This window comes from Lampris incognitus, chromosome 21, assembly GCF_029633865.1.
Source record: "Lampris incognitus isolate fLamInc1 chromosome 21, fLamInc1.hap2, whole genome shotgun sequence".
Classification (NCBI taxonomy): domain Eukaryota; kingdom Metazoa; phylum Chordata; class Actinopteri; order Lampriformes; family Lampridae; genus Lampris; species Lampris incognitus.
In genome coordinates, this window is record NC_079231.1 from 27618667 (window position 1) to 27638669 (window position 20003).

Here is a 20003-nt window from a genome sequence, read left to right on the forward strand (position 1 = left end):
AAAATGGACCAAAGAGAAATTACACCGGTGACAGAAAAAAAAAAATTCTTGATGCATGCTCAGTAATCCAGGTGAGGAAATCTCAGGAGGTTGAACCAGCTCATCTGGACACAACGTTTATTGACAGAAACGTTTCATCATCATCATCATCTAAGTGACCTCTTCAGTTTCAGCTGACTGTAGCTACCCCACCCTTATAAGCAATACAGTGACTGCAGGTACCCCCACCCTTATAAACAATACAGTGACTGCAGGTACCCCCACCCTCATAAACAATACAGTGACTGCAGGTGTCCCCACCCTCATAAACAATACAGTGACTGCAGGTACCCCCACCCTTATAACCAATACAGTGACTGCGGGTACCCCCACCCTTATAAACAATACAGTGACTGCAGGTACGCCCACCCTTATAAACAATACAGTGACTGCAGGTACCCCCACCCTTATAAACAATACAGTGACTGCAGGTACGCCCACCCTTATAAACAATACAGTGACTGCAGGTACCCCCACCCTTATAAACAATACAGCGACTGCAGGTACGCCCACCCTTATAAACAATACAGTGACTGCAGGTACGCCCACCCTTATAAACAATACAGCGGCATAACGACCCAAACCGGCAGTTGCATCACAACTGAAACGAGTGATTGGTTGGTTTCATAATACAAATTGCCGTGACCATTAACTAGAGTTACAGTGGCCCTGTGTACTATTGGGGAACAGTTGCAATCACAGCATTGTAAGATGGTGACAGATGTACTCTTAGCCCCCCCCCCCCGGTTCAGTGATGGTCGTTCCCTCTTCACATAGATGGCCTAGATGGTGCACATCCTCATCCTTGAAAGAGTGGCCACTGGTCTGTAGATGGTGTAGACTGTGGAGTCCTGGCCTGACATGTTAGCTGTTCTGTGTTGTGCCATCCTCCTGGCCAGTGTCTGTTTGGTTTCCAAACAGACAATAGACCAGGAAGGTACCGGGCCCGGATGGCGTGTCACCCTCCTGTCTTAAAGTCTGTGCTGAGCAGCTGGCCCCCATTTTCACACTGATCTTCAACAGATCACTGGAGCTGTGTGAAGTCCCCTCCTGCTTCAAGAGCCCTACTATCATCCCAGTCTCCAAGAAACCCCGTATCACAGGATTAAATGACTACAGGCCCATTGCCCTAATGTCTGTGGCCATGAAATCCTTTTGAGAGGCTGGTGTTGGCCCACCTGAAGAAAATTACAGGCCCCCTGCTTGACCCCCTAAAGTTTGCCTACTGAGAAAACAAGTCAGTGGATGATGCAGTCAAGATGGGATTGCCCTCCTCTTCCAACACCTTGACTCCCCAGGGACATATGCAAGGGTCCTGTTTGTGGACTTTAGCTCAGCGTTCAACACCATTGTCCCAGATATCCTCCACTCCAAACTCACCCAGCTCACTGTACCAGCCCCCATCTGTCAGTGGATTAAAAACTTCCTGACAGACACGAGGCAGCAGGCGAGGCTGGGGAAAATCACATCCAGCACCCAGACAATCAGCACTGGCGCCCCCCAGGGATGTGTTCTCTCCCCTCTACTCTTCTCCCTCTACACAAATGATGCACCTCAGGTGACCCGTCTGTTAAACTCATGAAGTTTGCGGATGACACAACCACAATTGGCCTTTTCTGGGATGGTGACGAGTCTGCATATAGATGGGAGGTTGAACAGATGGCCGGCAACATCACTGCAGACCCATCACACCCTGGTCACAACCTGTTTGAACTCCTCCCCTCTGGTAGGCGCTACAGAGCACTGTACCCCAAAACAACCAGATATGAAAACAGTTTCTTGCCTCAGGCTGTCATTCAAATGAATGCTTAACATTGTCAAATAATTCCACCCTGTACTGTACATGGTATGTATACTGGTGCACTCTGTCATGTACATCTACCTCAGGCATGTATGTAAGTAAGCTGCTAACATGTATTTCAGCACCTCTGATATATTCCTTGCACCACTGCACTTTATCACCTCTTATTTCACCTGTATAAGTCAATCCTGAAGATTGTTGTGTTGTTATTCTGTGTTAAGCGTGCAAACCTACATGGCCAACATGATCCTGATTCTGGTAGTTGAGTGACATTGAAGAAGATATTTGAGTGACACTGAAGAAGAAGAAGATATTTGTGTGGCTAAAGAAGAAGAAGATATTTGAGTGACATTGAAGAAGAAGAAGAAGATATTTGAGTGACATTGAAGAAGAAGAAGAAGATATTTGAGTAACATTGAAGAAGATGTTTGAGTGGCATTGAAGAAGAAGAAGATATTTGAGTGACTGAAGAAGATATTTGAGTAACATTGAAGAAGATGGTGGACTTCCGGTTATGGCAAGGGACTAGGAGGTCGCAAATCTCAAGCTCTGCAGCTACCGTGTAAATTAATCCTACAATACTAATCCGAATCTTGTCCAAAGTCACGTAATACATGTATAAGAGTACCCAGAACTAAAATGTCAGGGAAAAACACAAAAGAAAAGGCAAAGAGAGAAAAAGAGAAGGAGAAAAGGAAATCGCGACATGAGGAAGAGGCTGAGAAGGCTAGCAACGCCATGCAGGTTGAAAATATGGCTAACGAAGAAGACGACCACGAGGAAGAAGATGATGAAATGTTAGACACAGATAAGAATAGCAATCAAGATATCATGGAAGCCATACAGTCTTTGAAAAGTGGACTTTACAAGAAAATTGATGGTGTGCAAGCGACATTTGCGGATGTAAAGAAACAGATACAGGAATGCATGGGTCGCATGGAACAGGCTGAACAACGGATTTGTGACGTGGAGGACAACGTTAAGAAGCTAACACCCTGAGTTTGCACGCTGGAAAGCACCGTCAAAAGCCTTACTGACAAAGTGGAGGACTTGGAATGCAGGAGTCGGCGACATAACGTAAGGTTGGTGGCCTACCGGAGAAAGAAGAGGGCCAGGATGCACCTGCATGTTTGGAGAAGTGGTTGCCAGAGGCTCTGAACACGGATCCGCGGGAGGGCTTGGTAGTGGAGCGAGCTCATAGAGTCGTCCAAGGACATTGATCATGAGGTTCATGAACTTTAAGGACAGGGAGTGAGTACTAAAGGCAGCCAAAACCAAGGCACAAGTCCTTTACAAGAACAAGCCGGTCCGTTTTCACATCGACCTCTCTGCTGGGGTGCACAAGATGCAGTGCGACTACGACCAGGTCCGGAAGAAGCTGAGAGACAGGGGGATCCACAACCACAGCATCATCTTTCCAGCCCGGCTCCTGGTAACCCACGACGAGAGACCCCACACCTTTCAAACTCCAGCAGAAGTGTAGCGGTTTATTCAATCCCTCGGATAAGGACTGATGCAGTAGCCTATTAAGCCCACTTTATTTTATTTTATTTCCATTTACACGAAAGATGTAGCTACGTGTTCGGACTGTCGCCGTTTAGGCTTTCTTTCTCTACCTGGACAGGACGGAGTCTGGTTTGTAGCTAGATGATTCAGCTTTTGTGGAATGCCCTTAACCCTGAATGAGAGACAATGTCCAAGCACCAGCCGAAATGACATGGGCACATCCAAGTAGGCCTAGGCCTAAGGGACAGAGAGAGTCATCATCGGTTTGTGCGCCTGTCGGAGGAAGGAAGGCCCAATGCATCGCGGACTCTTGTGACCAGGCTACAGACTTTTCCCTCTCCTCGTCTTCCAGTCTGCATGCACGGGTTCCAGGTTTGTGTATGTGTTCGGGTGGTTAATGTTATATATGCCTACATGTTGTAAGCGTTGCACAGTTCATTACTGATGTTATGTGTGATTAGTATTTAGAAAAAGTAAGATAGCGAGCTGGAGCGAGAAGGAAAGAAAAGTTAGAGAAACTCGTTTTAGCGCTAGTTAAACGTGGGATGGGAGGGGATGTCCAGAGTTCCTGGACTTCAGGTTCGTATGGGGTTGAGGGTGGGTTTTTGTGGTTTCATTTTATTATTTATTCTTTCATCAGTGGGTGTGGTTTGTCAAAGTACTTCTTCACTACGGTTCCTAATATAACATACCGGAATCAATGTCAGAGAGTTGCAAGGTAAAACGTACTTGGTGGAATTGTAGGGGTTTGATCAATCTCACAAAGGTGAAGCAGGTAATGAGCAGGATAAAATCCTTGAAATCAAAAATCGTTTTTTTACAAGAAACACACATGGTGGATGAGGACGTTCCCAAAATAGCAAGACGATGGCAGGGTCAAGTGTTGTCTGCTCCTTACACCACTCATGCTAGAGGGGTTATGATACTAATTCATAAATCGGTTCCATTACGGGTACAGCATGTAGTTAAGGACCCTGCAGGGAGGTATATTATAGTCCAGGGTAGGTTATTATCTGAAACCTTAACTTTGATAAATGTTTACGGCCCCAATGAAGATGACTCTAAATTCTATAATAGTCTGTTTTTGACTGCTTCAAATCATCCTGGGAAATACATAATAGCTGGCGACTTTAACTGTACGTTAGATCCTTCAAAAGACAGGTCAACTGGTTTAGATGATACCCACAGTAAGTCCAGAAAGACGATACACCACTTCATGAAGGAATTGAATCTGTTTGATGTTTGGAGGCATGGTAAACCGAACGCAGTAGAATATTCCTGCTATTCCAGTACTCATAGAACTCACTCACGCATAGACTACTTTTTGGTTTCAGCACTACTTGCCGCCAAAATAGACGAATGTCATTATAGTAGTATAGTTCTGTCTGACCACGCTGCAGTATCCTTGACCTATGAAGATAATAACTTAGTGTGCGACCCCCTGAGATGGCGTTTTCAACCCGGGTGGCTTGCGGATCCTACATTCATAGATTTCTTAGATAAGCAGATTGACCTGTATTTTGAATGTAACAAGTCCCAGACTTCTGCTAGCACAAGGTGGGAGGCTTTCAAAGCCTTTATTAGGGGCCAAATCATTTCCTTCACTAGCTCCAAGAAAAAGGCTACACAACTTGAAATGAAGACATTAGACGAGGAAATTAAAAAACTGGAAACAGAAATATATAATAATAGACATATACCTACAGATGTTCATGCAAGACTGCTACTGCTTAGAGCACAGTACAATGAACTGGCAGCTAATAAAGCGGCTGCTGATTTAATGAGACTCAAACAGTCCTACTATGATCAGGGGGAAAAGCCCGGAAAACTTCTAGCATGGCGCATTAAACAACAACAAACAGAAAGGTCTATTAATTGTATTGAAGTCCCAAGTGGTAGAACTATAGTGGACCCGGCAGAGATTAATGAAGCCTTTAGAGACTTCTACGGGAAATTATACAGCTCTGAGTGCTCTCCTAATCTGGACACGCAAACATAATTCCTAGACAATCTTAATATTCCTAAAATTTCGGGAGAGGAATGTAGAGTATTAGATAAAGATGTAACTGCGTTGGAAATTGCAGAAGCAATTGGGTGTATGCAGGCTGGAAAATCAGCGGGTCCAGATGGCATCCCTATAGACATTTATAAAACATTTCAAACCAAATTAATACCACCCCTCTTGGAGATGGTTCAGGAATCCTTTGAGAATGGTCTTCTCCCTACATCTATGAGGGGCGCCCTAATCACTTTACTCCCAAAACCGGGGAAACCAAATACAAAATGTGAAAATATGCATCCAATTAGTCTCCTAAATTCTGATACAAAAATACTCTGTAAAATTCTTGCAAGCAGATTGGAGGATCTTCTACCTAGAGTAGTGGGGGAAGACCAGAACGGATTCATTCAAGGGAGACAGGGTTTTCATAGCGTTAGACGAGTGCTCAATATTTTATACAGTCAGAGGGAGGCGCCTGACATGGCCTTACTTTCACTTGATGCAGAGAAGGCCTTCGACCGTGTTGAATGGCCTTATCTGTTTGAGGCGTTAACACGATTTGGCCTTGGGGATACATTTATCAAATGGGTAAGATTGCTTTGTACAGGGCTTACTGCAGAAGTTTTGACGAATGGTAAGGTTTCTAAACCTTTTAACATTTGTAGAAGTTGCCCTCAAGGGAGCCCTTTATGGCCTTTACTTTTTATCCTAGCGACAGAACCATTTGCTATAGCGGCGAGGACACACAGCCATATTTATGGAATTCGAGAGGGACATCTGGAGCACAGGGTAGCACTCTTCGCCGATGATGTGATATTAATGCTTAAAAATCTGCATAACTCTATCCCAGCGCTCCTAAGCCTTATTGAAACATTTGGGAAAATATCCGGTTATAAAGTTAATTACTCCAAATCATCCATAATGTTACTGAATGAAACAGAGAGGAAGAATGGTCTTGTTTATGCTTCTACCTTCAACCCAACAGACATATTTACATATCTGGGAATAAAAATTGTCCCTGAGGTGAATAAGATTGCTCGGTCAAATTGTGAGCCCATCCTGGACGCTAGTATTGCTTCGATAGAGCGTTGGACATCCTTACCTATTTCAATGATCGGCAGGATTAATATCCTAAAGTGAATATACTTCCCAAATTTCTTTATTTGTTCCAGAATATACCCCTACCCCCTGCTTCATCTTTGTTCACGAAAATCAAGAAACTGTTTACCAACTTTATTTGGCAAAATAAACGTCCTAGATTACGTCTATCTTTACTTTATCTACCATATGATCGAGGAGGCCTGAAATGTCCAAATATCCAATGGTATTACTGGGCAGCACAGTTAAGGTCGATGATGTTTTACTTCTCACCTGGAAGTCCCCCAGCTTGGATTGATCTGGAAGCCTGCTCTGTTAAACCGGGCTTACCATTGCACCTGTATTTGTATTCAGCAGACCGTAAATATCTGAAGAAAAATACAGACAACCCTATGATATTGAATATGATTGATGTTTGGTTCGATGCTTGTAAGTATTTGAATATAAATATGTCCCGGTCACACTTCAGTCCTATTTGGGGTAATGCCAATTTCAAACCAGGGCAGAATGATAGGGGATTTAAATTATGGGCTGAAAAGGGGTTAAGGAAAGTGCAAGACATGTACAGGGAGGAGGATGAAGTATTCATGTCCTTTGAGGAAATATCTACCAAGTATGACATTCCAAGGAATCCTTTTTTCAAATATCTTCAGCTAAGGAGTTTTATATCCTGTCAAAGCCATTCATTAGACATTCCTACCATTTCTATATTAGAAGTTGCAGTCACAAAACACTGTTATGATAAAGGTTTAATTTCGACTATGTATGACTCATTTGTATCTGGATCTGATGAATCATCAGAGACAACACTGAGATGATGGGAGGGAGATATAGAGGAGGAAATATCTTTAGAAGAATGGAGTGAGGCATGTAAAGAGGCCCAGAGACAGATAGTTAGCAGCAACCTAAAGCTTCGACAGTATAAATGGCTGATGCGTACATATATAACTCCTGTTAAATCGCACAAGTTTAATGACAATATTCCTGATACCTGTATTAAGTGTAGTGAGGCAAGGGGGGCGCTGTTTCACTGTATATGGGAATGTGTGGAAGTGAAAACCTTCTGGCAAGATGTTGTTGATATGATTGATTAAATTTTGTCACAGAAATTACCATTGAGTCCAAAGCTTTTTATTCTTGGTTTATATCCTACCACCCCACATTTACATAGCAATGAGTTCAGATTTATAGATATGTGTATATTACAAGCAAAACGTGTAATTGCTCTTAATTGGAAAAGTGTTGATGGACCAAGAGTTGGTATGTGGGTTAAAGAAATGGCTTCAAACATGTCAATGGAAAAGATAATGTATATTGTTAAGACGTAAACAAAGTGTTTTTGATAAAATCTGGGGATTGTTTCTGTACTTCTTAAGACGTAATACTAATGTTGGTAACTTGCTTCAGCAAGAACAAGCTCTGGGGGAGTAGAACAACTCTATCTGACTGTTTATATGCGTAAAAGCAACTGAAAAAAAACCACACCCTCTAATCAGTCTGTGAAAGAAATTATTGTTATTATTGTTATTATTTTTATTAATTTAATTTTTATCTTTATTATCTTCTTTAACCCTGCTTTGAATTGTATTACTTGTTATAGGGACGGGGTTATGGGGGGGTGAAAATGTTTGCTGTACTGTGCGATTACTTGTTTTGATGTAATTTGCAAACAAAATTCAATAAATGTATTGCTTAAAAAAACATTGCAGAAGATATTTGTGTGACTGAAGAAGAAGCTATTTGAGTAACACTGAAGAAGAAGATATTTGAGTGACTGAAGAAGAAGAAGATATTTGAGTAACATTGAAGAGGAAGATGTTTGAGTGACATTGAAGAAGATATTTGTGTGACTGAAGAAGAAGCTATTTGAGTAACATTGAAGAAGAAGAAGATATTTGAGTAACATTGAAGAAGAAGAAGAAGATATTTGAGTAACATTAAAGAAGAAGATATTTGAGTGACATTGAAGAAGAAGAGGAAGATATTTGAGTGACTGAAGAAGAAGATTTTGAGTGACATCAATCCATGTCATGTCTTAACTCTGGGGGAAACTGTTTACTCATTAAAAGGAGTAATTTCCCTCTCAAGCCTTAAGGATTATAGTTAGAATGAGACATGCAGTCAACTTTGAAGTTAGTAGATTTTTTTGGTAACAAATGAAGCATTAGTTAAGTATTAGTTAGTACTGAATTCCTCATTTGTAAAGCATTTGTAAAGTATTTGTAAAGCAAGACATGCACCAATGGTTAGTGAGTGTCTTAACAGATGTTTTATAAATACTTATTAATACTACAAGTCATGATTAATTCATGTACATATGTACATGTAAAAAGTGTGTTATTTGAGTACTTTACACTTTCTAAAAGATCTTATGATCCTTAAGACTTGTGAGTCTCAAGGTGCTGCTGGCCTTTCAGTTTCATGTGTAAATACGTTGAGTCAGATGGTCCTCACTTTACATGAGCTCATACAAAATACTTACCTAACAACTAGTAACTACATGAATTAATCATGAATTGCAGTATTAAGTATTTATAAACATCAATTAACACACTGACTAACCACTGGTGCATGTCTTGCTTTACAAATGCTGAATTCAGTAGTTACTAATACTTAACTAATGCTTCATTTGTGTAGTTGGAAAGTTTTTTAAGGTGTGTCAGAGGAATGTTTTAACAAGTTTACCCTCCCAGTGTATGTCTGTGTTCTAGGCTGATGTGCAGGAGATCAGCGGCGAGGCCTACATCGTGTTTGGGATTATTCTGTTCTTCTGGGAGTTGCTACCAACAAGCTTAGTGGTGATTTTCTTCAGAGTTCAAAGACCCAACCAAAACCTCGTGAGTAGCCCCTTTTACTGCTCTGCTGTCATATTCTATTCTCTGTGAGTGTAGTGCATACCATTCCTTTGTACATTCTACATATGTTTCTCAGTGTGTTCTCTTGAACGGCATCTCAAAGCTGTTCTTCAAGGGCTGAGAGAAGTCCCCGGATGTTGTACTTTACAATAAATCCATCATCAGTACTTACACTTGCCTCTTGGTTTGTGATGCGTATTGTTTTATTGTTGGAGAATACAGGTCTCATGCAAGAAAGTCCTTTTAACTTTTTCACAAATTTCTCTTAAATGTGTTTTACAAAAGTTGCATAGGACCAGCCAGATCAGATAAGATAAGGTATTGTAAGGTAAGGTAAGGTATTGTGTTGTAAGGTAAGGTATTGTAAGGTAAGGTAAGGTACTTTATTGTCATTGTGTACACACAACAAAATTTAATTTGGTGACTCTCAGACCAGCAACACTAGACAAGGTAAATGATTAAAAAAAAACAAGACAAAAACAGGACAAACAACATTTAGTATAAACAAGTGAGGTAACATAAATGATGATGAGACAATAAAAGATAGCAGCGGCTTTTAAAGTTCAACATGATGCATGGGGATATTGCACATAGTTGTCTATATTGCAACGGCTTAGTACCAGTTAGTCCTCAGCAGCTATAGGCAGATGTGTGTGTGTGTGTAGGTGGGGGGGGGGGGTGATGGAGGCTACAGCTCTGGGGAAGAAGCTGTTCCTCAGCCTGTTAGTCCAGGTTTTGATGGTGCGGTATCTTTTCCCCGATGGCAAAGGAACGAGCAGGCCTGGGTGTGTTGCGTCATTGCTGATGTTGCTGGCTTTCCTCTGTAGGCGGCCAGTATACACAGCATCCAGGTCCGGGAGCACAGCTCCCACAATCCTATGTGCTGTCTTTACCACCCGGGCCATGTCCTTCCTGTTCTCTGCTGTGCAGCTGGCATACCACACTGTGACACATTACAGAGGATGCTTTCTATTGTGCTTCTGTAAAAGGTGACCAGCAGCTGAGAGGGGAGACCAGCTTGTTTAAGTTTCCTGAGAAAAAAAAGCCTCTGTTGTGCTTTCTTCACCAGGTGGGAGGTGTTGAGTGACCATGTGAGTTCTTAGGTTATGTGGATTCCCAGGAATTTGAATTTATCCACAATATGCACCTCTTCACCGTTTATGTGCAGTGGGGGTGAAGTGGTCTTCCTTGATCTCCTAAAGTCCACAATGATCTCCTTTGTTTTACTGGTGTTCAGGACCAGGTTATTGTCTGAACACCACCCAGCCAGATGTTGGACCTCCTCTCTGTAGTGTGTCTCCTCGTTGTTGGTTATGAGTCCCACTATAGTGGTGTCATCGGCAAATTTCACTATAGTGTTGGAGGAGTGAATGGGGGTACAATCGTGGGTGAAAAGGGTGGAGAGGGCTGGACTGAGCACACAGCCCTGCGGCACACCTGTGTTCAGGATGAGGGTTGAAGATGTATGGTTACCTATCCTGACGTTTTGTGGTCTATGAGTGAGGAAGTCCATAATCCATGAACAGAGTGAAGTGGTTAATCCTAGGTTGCTGAGTTTGTGTACCAATTTTTGGGGGATTATCATATTGAAAGCAGAGCTGAAGTCAATAAAAAGCATCCTGACATATGTGCTTGGATGCTCCAGGTGGGACAGGGCTGTATGAAGTGTAATTGAGACCGCGTCCTCCGTAGATCTGTTCCTTCGATAGATAAATTGGTGGCTATCCAGATCTGTGTGGATGATGTTCTTGATGTGAGAGAGTATAATCCTGTCAAAGCACTTTGTAATATTTGGGGTCAGGGCAACTGGGCGATAGTCATTGAGGCAGTTGACTGCTGTCTTCTTAGGTACAGGTACAATGGTGGTGGATTTAAAGCAGGTGGGGACAACAGCCTGTTGTAAGGAGAGGTTGAAGATGTTGGTGAACACCCCTGTTAGTTGGTCAGCGCATGTCTTCAGTGTGCGGCCCGACACTCTGTCTGGTCCTGCCGCTTTGGAGATATGGATTTTGCTCAGAACAGATTTCAGCTGATGGTGCTGTAGGACGAGTGCATGCGCCTCCTTGGGCAGGGTCATTTGGGCCAACATCCCACTGGGCTGCGTTTCAAAGCATGCAAAGAACTGGTTAAGCATGTCGGGGAGTGCACTGTCACGGGTGATGTGTGGGGTGCTGCATTTGTAATCCGTTGTTTTTAATACCTCTCCACATGCTCCGGGGGTTGTTGTTATGTGTGAAGTGCCCCTCAATGCGCTGCTTGTACCTGTGTTTAGCCTCTGTAATGCCCTTTTTCAAGTCCCTCCGGGCATTTTTGTAGGCCAGCATGTCACCTGTCCTGAAGGCAGCATCTCGAGCCCTGAGCAGAGACCGCACATTCCTGTCCAGCCATGACTTCTGGTTTGAAAATACCTTGATGGTTTTGGTGGTTAGTACTATTTCAGTACAGAAATTAATGTAGGCCAGGACGGCTGAAGTGTATTCCTCTAAGTCTGCTCCCTGTGCAAACACTCCCCAGTCTGTGCTTCCAAAGCAGTCCTGCAGTCGTGAGGTGGCTTCCTCACTCCAAACTTGGACAGTTTTAACAGCTGGTCTTGTTCTGCAGAGTAGAGGTTTATAGGATGGCATCATTACCAGTGAGATGTAGTCTGATAGGCCGAGGTGTGGCGATGGTGCAGCTTTGTATGCTCCCAGGATGTTGATGTAAAGTTGGTCCAGAATATTTTTGTCTCTGGTTGGGAAGTTGATGTTCTTGTGGAGTTTGGGCAGCACTGTCTTTAGTTCTGAGCTGTTGAAGTCTCCTGCCACAATCACAGTTCCCTCTAGATGTGCATTCAGCTGGTTGCCGATAGTGCTGTGCAGTTCCTCCAGTGCTATCTTAGCATTAGCATGTGGTGGTATATAAACGGCTGTGATTAAGATGGCAGAAAACTCCCTCGGCATGTAAAATGGCCTGCATTTCACAGCCAAGTATTCTAAGTGCCGGGAGCAGTGCGTCCCAATAAAGTTCGTAGCTGTACACCAGTCATTATTTTTGTAAATACACATGCCTCCACCTTTGCTCTTACCGGAGGCTGCTGTCCTATCTGCTCAGTAAACAGAGTGCCCCGCTAGTTCAATAGCTGCATCGGGAATGGTGCTGTCCAGCCAGGTCTCTGTGAAGATCATCACACAGCTATCCATGTTATGCGACGTAATCCTCAGTCTTGTTTCATCCAGTGTCAGGTTCACACCACATTCTTACAATAAGTTGATTTTTTTCTGACACACGTGCATTAATGTTGAATGCAAGCTGCACAGGAATTGAATGCGTGACTTAACTGATTTAACGCCTCAAAAAGACCAGATAAGAAAAAAATCAGAAATGAGAGGAATATGTGGTGAATGCTACAACACCTTTGCAAACATTACAAACAGACTCGTGTCCAGGGATGGTTGTTTCATGAGTTCTATCATTGCCTGTCAGGTAGATGAGAATATCTGAAATTTGGGCACAAACTTACTTACCAGTGACCGCCCTGTACCTCCATCTGTTTCTGTCTCCTTGTTCACCCTGAAGACTCCGGGAGGGATGATCAACAGTCACAGTTTCAGCTCCAGAGCCTATTTCTTTGACAACCCTCGACGATATGACAGCGATGATGATCTATCCAGGAGCATTAACAATAGGGCTGATAGGACGAGGTGGGTACACTTACACACACGCACACATACTTATACTCGTACTTCTATCATTGTGAAGACCCTTACCGACAACATACATTCTCTGGTCCTTAACACTAACCGCCCCTAACCCTAACATTAAGCATCAGAACTACATGCCTAACCTTTACCCTTACCCTAACTGTAACGTAACCCTAATCCTAACCCTAACCCCAAGTCCTAACCCTAAGCATCAGAACTACATGCCTAACCTTAACCCTTACCCTATCTGTAACCCTAACTCTAATCCTAGCCCTAACCCCAAGTCTCAACCCTTACCCTAACCTTAAGCATCAGAGCTACATGCCTAACCTTAATCCTTACCCTAACTGTAACCTAACCCTTATTCTAACCCTAACCCCAAATCCTAACCCCAACTTTAAGCATCAGAGCTACATGCCTAACCTTAACCCTTACCCTAACTGTAACCTAACCCTTATTCTAACACTAACCCTAACCCCAACTTTAAGCATCAGAGCTACATGCCTAACCTTAACCCTTACCCTAACTGTAACCTAACCCTAATCCTAACCTTTACCCTACCCTAACCCCAAGCCCTAACCCTGACGTTAAGCATTAGAACTACATGCCTAACCTTAACCCTTACCCTAACTGTAACCTAACCCTAATCCTTACCTTCACCCTACCCTAACCCCAAGTCCTAACCCTAACCTTAAGCATCAGAACTACATGCCTAACCTTAACCCTTACCCTAACTGTAACGTAACCCTAATCCTAACCCTGACCCCGAGTCCTAACCCTTACCCTAACCCTAACCTTAAGCATCAGAACTACATGCCTAACCTTAACCCTTACCCTAACTGTAACCTAACCCTAATCCTAACCTTTACCCTACCCTAAATGCGCGATGGTGTTTTAAGCCCCCAGCGTACTCCTCAAGGCAGCGCTGCATGGAAGGCACTGCCCGTCCCCTACAGTTTCAGCCAATCACAGCACTGGCACTAGATTTCAACTTTTTTCCTCCTTCTGCAGTGAAGGAGTTCGACTCAAACAAACGTCAATCTTAAAAGTGCAGCGTTTGATGTAAATATCCTTTTAAACGAAAGTTTGACTCGTGTACATTCACAAAAAAACCCTAGATTGCATTTTGGCGACAGTTTTGCTTTAACTTGCTTAGCTGCTATGTTTAGATGTCTTACAACTTATCTAGCAACAACTGGATGCTTAAAGGAGTTTTGGAAAGACACCCACTCAACCATGCCTTTGTGCAGCTCATTTAAAACTAGGTTGTCTCGTGGTTGTTTAAATAAGCAGACTGGGAGACATAGGCTAATGCCTAACTACATAGCAATAGCACTACTCAGTCACTCTCATCTACTACTACTTTCGGCTGCTCCCGTTAGGGGTCGCCACAGCGGATCATCCCTTTCCATTTCTTCCTGTCTTCTGCGTCTTCCTCTGTCACACCAGCCACCTGCATGTCTTCCCTCACTACATCCATAAACCTCCTCTTTGGCCTTCCTCTTCGCCTCTTCCCTGGCAGCTCCATATTCAGCATCCTTCTCCCAATATACTCAGCATCTCTCCTCCACACATGTCCAAGCCATCTCAATCTTGCCTCTCTTGCTTTGTCTCCAAACCGTCCAACCTGAGCGGTCCCTCTAATATAATCGTTCCTAATCCTGTCCTTCTTCGTTACTCCCAGTGAAAATCTTAGCATCTTCAACTCTGCCACCTCCAGCTCCGCCTCCTGTCTTTTCGTCAGTGCCACTGTCTCCAAACCATATAACATAGCTGGTCTCACAACCATCTTGTAAACTTTCCCTTTAACTCTTGCTGATACCCTTCTGTCGCAGATCACTCCTGACACTCTTCTCCACCCACTCCAACCTGCCTGCACTCTCTTTTTCACCTCTCTACTGCATTCCCCGTTACTTTGGACAGTTGACCCCAAGTATTTAAACTCAAATGCCTTTGTCACCTCCACTCCTTGCATCCTGACCATTCCACTGTCCTCTCTCTCATTCACGCATAGGTATTCCGTCTTGCTCCTACTGACTTTCATTCCTCTTCTCTCCAGTGCATACCTCCACCTCTCCAGGCTCTCCTCAACCTGCACCCTACTCTCGCTACAGATCACAATGTCATCCGCGAACATCATCGTCCATGGAGACTCCTGCCTGATCTTGTCCGTCAACCTGTCCATCACCATTGCAAACAAGAAAGGGCTAAGAGCCGATCCTTGATGTAATCCCACCTCCACCTTGAACCCATCTGTCATTCCAACCGCAACCCTCACCATTGTCACACTTCCCTCATACGTATCCTGCACCACTCCTACATACTTCTCTGCAACTCCTGACTTCCTCATACAATACCACACCTCCTCTCTCGGCACTCTGTCATAAGCTTTCTCTAAATCTACAAAGACACAATGCAACTCTTTCTGGCCTTCTCTATACTTCTCAATCAACATTCTCAAAGCAAACATCGCATCTGTGGTGCTCTTTCGTGGCATGAAACCATACTGCTGCTCGCTGATCGTCACCTCTCCTCTTAACCTAGCTTCTATTACTCTTTCCCAAATCTTCATGCTGTGGCTGATCAACTTTATACCTCTGTAGTTGTTACAGTTCTGCACATCGCCCTTGTTCTTGAAAATCGGTACCAGTATGCTTCTTCTCCACTCCTCAGGCATCGTCTCACTTTCCAGGATTGTGTTAAACAATCTAGTTAAAAACTCCACTGCCATCTCTCCTAAACATCTCCATGCCTCCACAGGTATGTCATCAGGACCAACTGCCTTTCCACTCTTCATCCTCTTCATAGCTGCCCTCACTTCCTCCTTGCTAATCCGCTGAACTTCCTGATTCACTATCCCTACATCATCCAACCTTCTCTCTCTCTCATTTTCTTCATTCATCAGCCCCTCAAAGTATTCCTTCCACCTTCTTAGCACACTCTCCTCGCTTGTCAGCACATTTCCATCTCTATCCTTGATCGCCCTAACTTGCTGCACATCCTTTGCAGCTTGGTCCCTCTGTCTAGCCAATCGGTACAAGTCCTTTTCTCCTTCCTTAGTGTCTAATCTGTCATACAACTCACCATACGCCTTTTCCTTTGCCTTTGCCACCTCTCTCTTTGCTTTACGCTGCATCTCCTTGTACTCCTGTCTACTTTCTTCATCTCTCTTACTATCCCACTTCTTCTTTGCCAACCTTTTCCTCTGTATAATTTGCTGTACTTCCTCATTCCACCACCAAGTCTCCTTGTCTTCCTTCCTCTGTCCTGATGACATACCAAGTACCTTCCTAGCTGTCTCCCTCACTATTTCTGCAGTGGTTTTCCAGCCATCTGGCAACTCTTCACTACCACCCAGTGCCTGTCTTAACTCCTGCCTGAACTCCACACAACAGTCTTCCTTCTTCAACTTCCACCATTTGATCTTCGGCTGTGTATTCACTCGCTTCCTCTTCTTGGTCTCTAAAGTCATCCTACAGACCACCATCCGATGCTGCCTAGCTACGTTCTCCCCTGTCACCACCTTGCAGTCTCCAATCCCTTTTAGATGGCGCCTTCTACATAAGATATAGTCCACCTGTGTGCACTTTCCTCCACTCTTGTACGTCACCCTGTGTTCCTCCCTCTTCTTGAAATATGTATTCACCACAGCCATTTCCATCCTTTTCGCAAAATCCACCACCATCTGTCCTTCCACATTTCTCTTCTTGACTCCATACCTTCCCATCACCTCCTCATCACCTCTGTTCCCTTCACCAACATGTCCATTGAAGTCGGCTCCAATCACCACTCTCTCCTCCTTGGGTACCCTCTCCACCATGTCGTCCAACTCATTCCAGAATTCTTCTTTTTCATCCATCTCACACCCAACTTGCGGGGCATATGCGCTGATAACATTCAGCAATAAACCTTCAATTTCCAGCTTCATACTCTTCACTCTGTCTGACACTCTCTTCACCTCCAGCACGCTCTTGACATACTCTTCCTTCAGAATTACCCCTACCCCTTTACTCCTCCCATTCACACCATGGTAGAAGAGTTTGAAGCCACCTCCGATACTCCTGGCCTTACTCCCCTTCCACCTGGTCTCTTGCACACACAGTATGCCTACCTTTCTTCTTTCCATCATGTCAGCCAGCTCTCTCCCTTTACCAGTCATAGTGCCAACATTCAAAGTTCCAACTCTCACCTCCACATGCCTACCCTTCCTCCTCTCTAGCTGCCTCTGGACATGCTTTCCCCCTCTCCTTCTCCTTCGTCCAACAGTAGCATAGTTTCCACCGACACCCTGCTGGTTATCAGTACCGGTGGCGGTCGTTGTTAACCCGGGCCTCGACCGATCCGGTATGTAAGTCTTATTTATGATCCGCATATTTGATTTGGCAAAGATTTTACGCCGGATGCCCTTCCTGACGCAACCCTCCCCATTTGTCCGGGCTTGGGACCGGCACTAAGGATGCACTGGCTTGTGCATCCTCAGCGGCTGGGTTTACTCAGTCACTCTCATAACCACCCAAAAAATGAATTGGCTGCCTGGAACTTAGCTAGCGCTAACTGCTAGCCCATTACTAAGTAAACTCTGTCCTGCACAGATAAGTTTAAAAGTAGTACATGCCAACATAAACTGAATGCTCACCACTGCCAGCTATTTGAACAGATTGACTGCATTTGAGCTAACCTTGGCTTAAAATAGTTAGCTAAAATCTACCATTGCAATCTGTTTACAGTTAGCTAGCTAGCTGAGGTGTCCGTTCAGCCAAGAAAATCCCTAGCAGCTAGTGTTGGCTATATTTCAAGGCATATGTCATTTTAAAAAAAAACATTTTGATTGGACGAAACTGTTGGGGGCGGGGAGTGCCTTCCATGCAGTGCTGCCTGGAAGAGTACGTTGGGGGCTTAAAACACCATCGAGCACCCTAAACCTATCCCCAAGTCCTAACCCTAACCCTTACCCTAACCTTAAGCATCAGAACTACATGCCTAACCTTAACCCTTACCCTAACTGTAACCTAATCCTAATCCTAACCTTTACCCTACCCTAACTCTAACCCCAAATCCTAACCCTAACCCTACATGCCTAACCTTAACCCTTACTCTACTGTAACCTAATCCTAACCCTAACCCTTACCCTAACCCTAACCTTAAGCATCAGAGCTACATGCCTAACCTTAACCCTTACCCTAACGGTAACCTAACCCTAATCCTAACCTTTACCCTACCCTAACCCTAACCCCAAGTCCTAACCCTTACCCTAACCCTATCCTTAAGCATCCGAACTACATGCTTTAACCTTTATCCTAACCCTTACCCTAACCTAATCCTAACCGTTACCCTAACCCCAAGTCATAACCTTAAAATAGACCCTTGAAGAAGTAACGACTGGCCAACACATCCTCACTTTGAAAAGATGTCCTCACTCTGATGGTTAAAAACTCAGTTTGGGGGTGTCCGGGTCGCAGGCGGTGTATTCCGTGGCCTACCAACACAGAGATCGCTGGTTCGAATCCTCGTGTTAGCTGCAGCTTGGTCGGGCATCCCTCCAGACACAATTGGCCATGTCTGCAGGTAGGAAGCTGGCTGTAGGTATGTGTCCTGGTTGCTGCACTAGCGCCTCCTCTGGTCGGTCGGGGTGCCTGTTTGGGGGGGAGAGGGAACTGGGGAGGAAAGCATGAGCCTCCCATGTGCTACGTCCCCTGGTGTAACTCCTCACTGTCAGGTGAAAAGCAGCTGGTGACTCCACATGTATCGAAGGAGGCATGTGGTAGTCTGCAGCCCTCCCCGGATCATCAGAGGGGGTGGCGCAGCGACGGGGACGGCTCGGAAGAGTGGGGTAATTGGCCGAGTACAATTGGGGAGAAAAAAAAACTCAGATCGGTCCTCACAAAGATAGAAGAACACACACACAATATTGTACTTCCAGAAACACTCAGCAATAACGAATAAATAGACACACTCACATACACACATGCAAGCTCACACCTGCTACATGCAATCATGGACACCCATCTGCACAAACACTACACCCAAAACTGTCACTCATGCGTTGCTTTGAGGCAAAGAATTGATTCAAGAATTGATTGGTTTTACGTCTCTCTTCTCCCTCCCCTCTTCTTCACTTCCACCCCTCTATCGCTGTTTTCTATTCACGCTTAATCCTTCTCATCTCTGCCTCTCTGTCCTCCCCCTCCCAGTATCCTCTCCTCTACTCCCCAGATGGGTCCCTCCAGTTGGTACGGCTCAATTCAACGTCACGGGAGCTTAACGGGAGGCCTGGCGCCTGCCCACCCCACCTCCTCTACGGCCCCACTCCTCTTTGCCTACACAAATATCCAGAGTCATCACCACCATCACCACAACTACTATTCTACCCCACAGAACAATAACCACTGTCATCACCATCAAAACAATTATTCCACGCCACAGAATTACTATTGTGGATCTCAGTCCTACTTCTGCACCCCACAGAATTAGAGGTCGTTGACAGACGGCGATGCTGGAAGTCTGGATCCGCATGCAACATTGGATTGATGAACAAGACATAACTTTAAAAAAAAAACTGCCACCATCATCATCATTAGAAATATTCAACCGGTCAAACTGACAACTGTGGCTCCATGCTGATATCTGCCCTGCATTTCCTGAAGCCAGCTGCGCCGTGTTCTTCCCCATCGCTCTTCAGTTTTGGCCCAGGAAGAATGGTCTTCTGAAGGATCCTCGCTCAGGAACAACCGTGAGAAAGACGCTGGTCACTGATGACCGTGGCTTAAGCAGCTTGGGGATTTGCCTGGAAAGTATTAATGTCACATTCCTGAGATAGACCACCAGCTGTCTCCTGAAAGTATTTCTCTTAAAGTTCTGGATTTAGTCGGAGCTCTGATGCCAAGTGACAAAAGGATGCTGGGATATTAGCACGCAAATATTCTGTTTCCTTGAGATTTTTATTTCTTTTGACAGAAATGGGCTTTTTTAACATGGAAGATTTCTGTTTTCTTGCATCTCTTTGGTAAACTCCTGCTTTCTGGAGG

At 44.3% G+C, this 20003-nt stretch overlaps 1 protein-coding gene across 1 annotated transcript in view; it reads left to right on the plus strand.

Annotated features, from left to right (window-relative positions):
* The window catches only part of gpr137c (G protein-coupled receptor 137c), an 86078-nt gene extending 66576 nt beyond the window's left edge, over positions 1–19502 (plus strand). Inside the window, exons 6-8 of the mRNA XM_056301412.1 lie at positions 9155–9280; positions 12854–12978; positions 19170–19502. Coding sequence (XP_056157387.1) covers positions 9155–9280; positions 12854–12978; positions 19170–19449 — 531 coding nt within the window. The 3' untranslated portion in view covers positions 19450–19502. The remainder of the gene's footprint in view (positions 1–9154; positions 9281–12853; positions 12979–19169) is intronic.
* Positions 19503–20003: the final 501 nt, after the last annotated feature.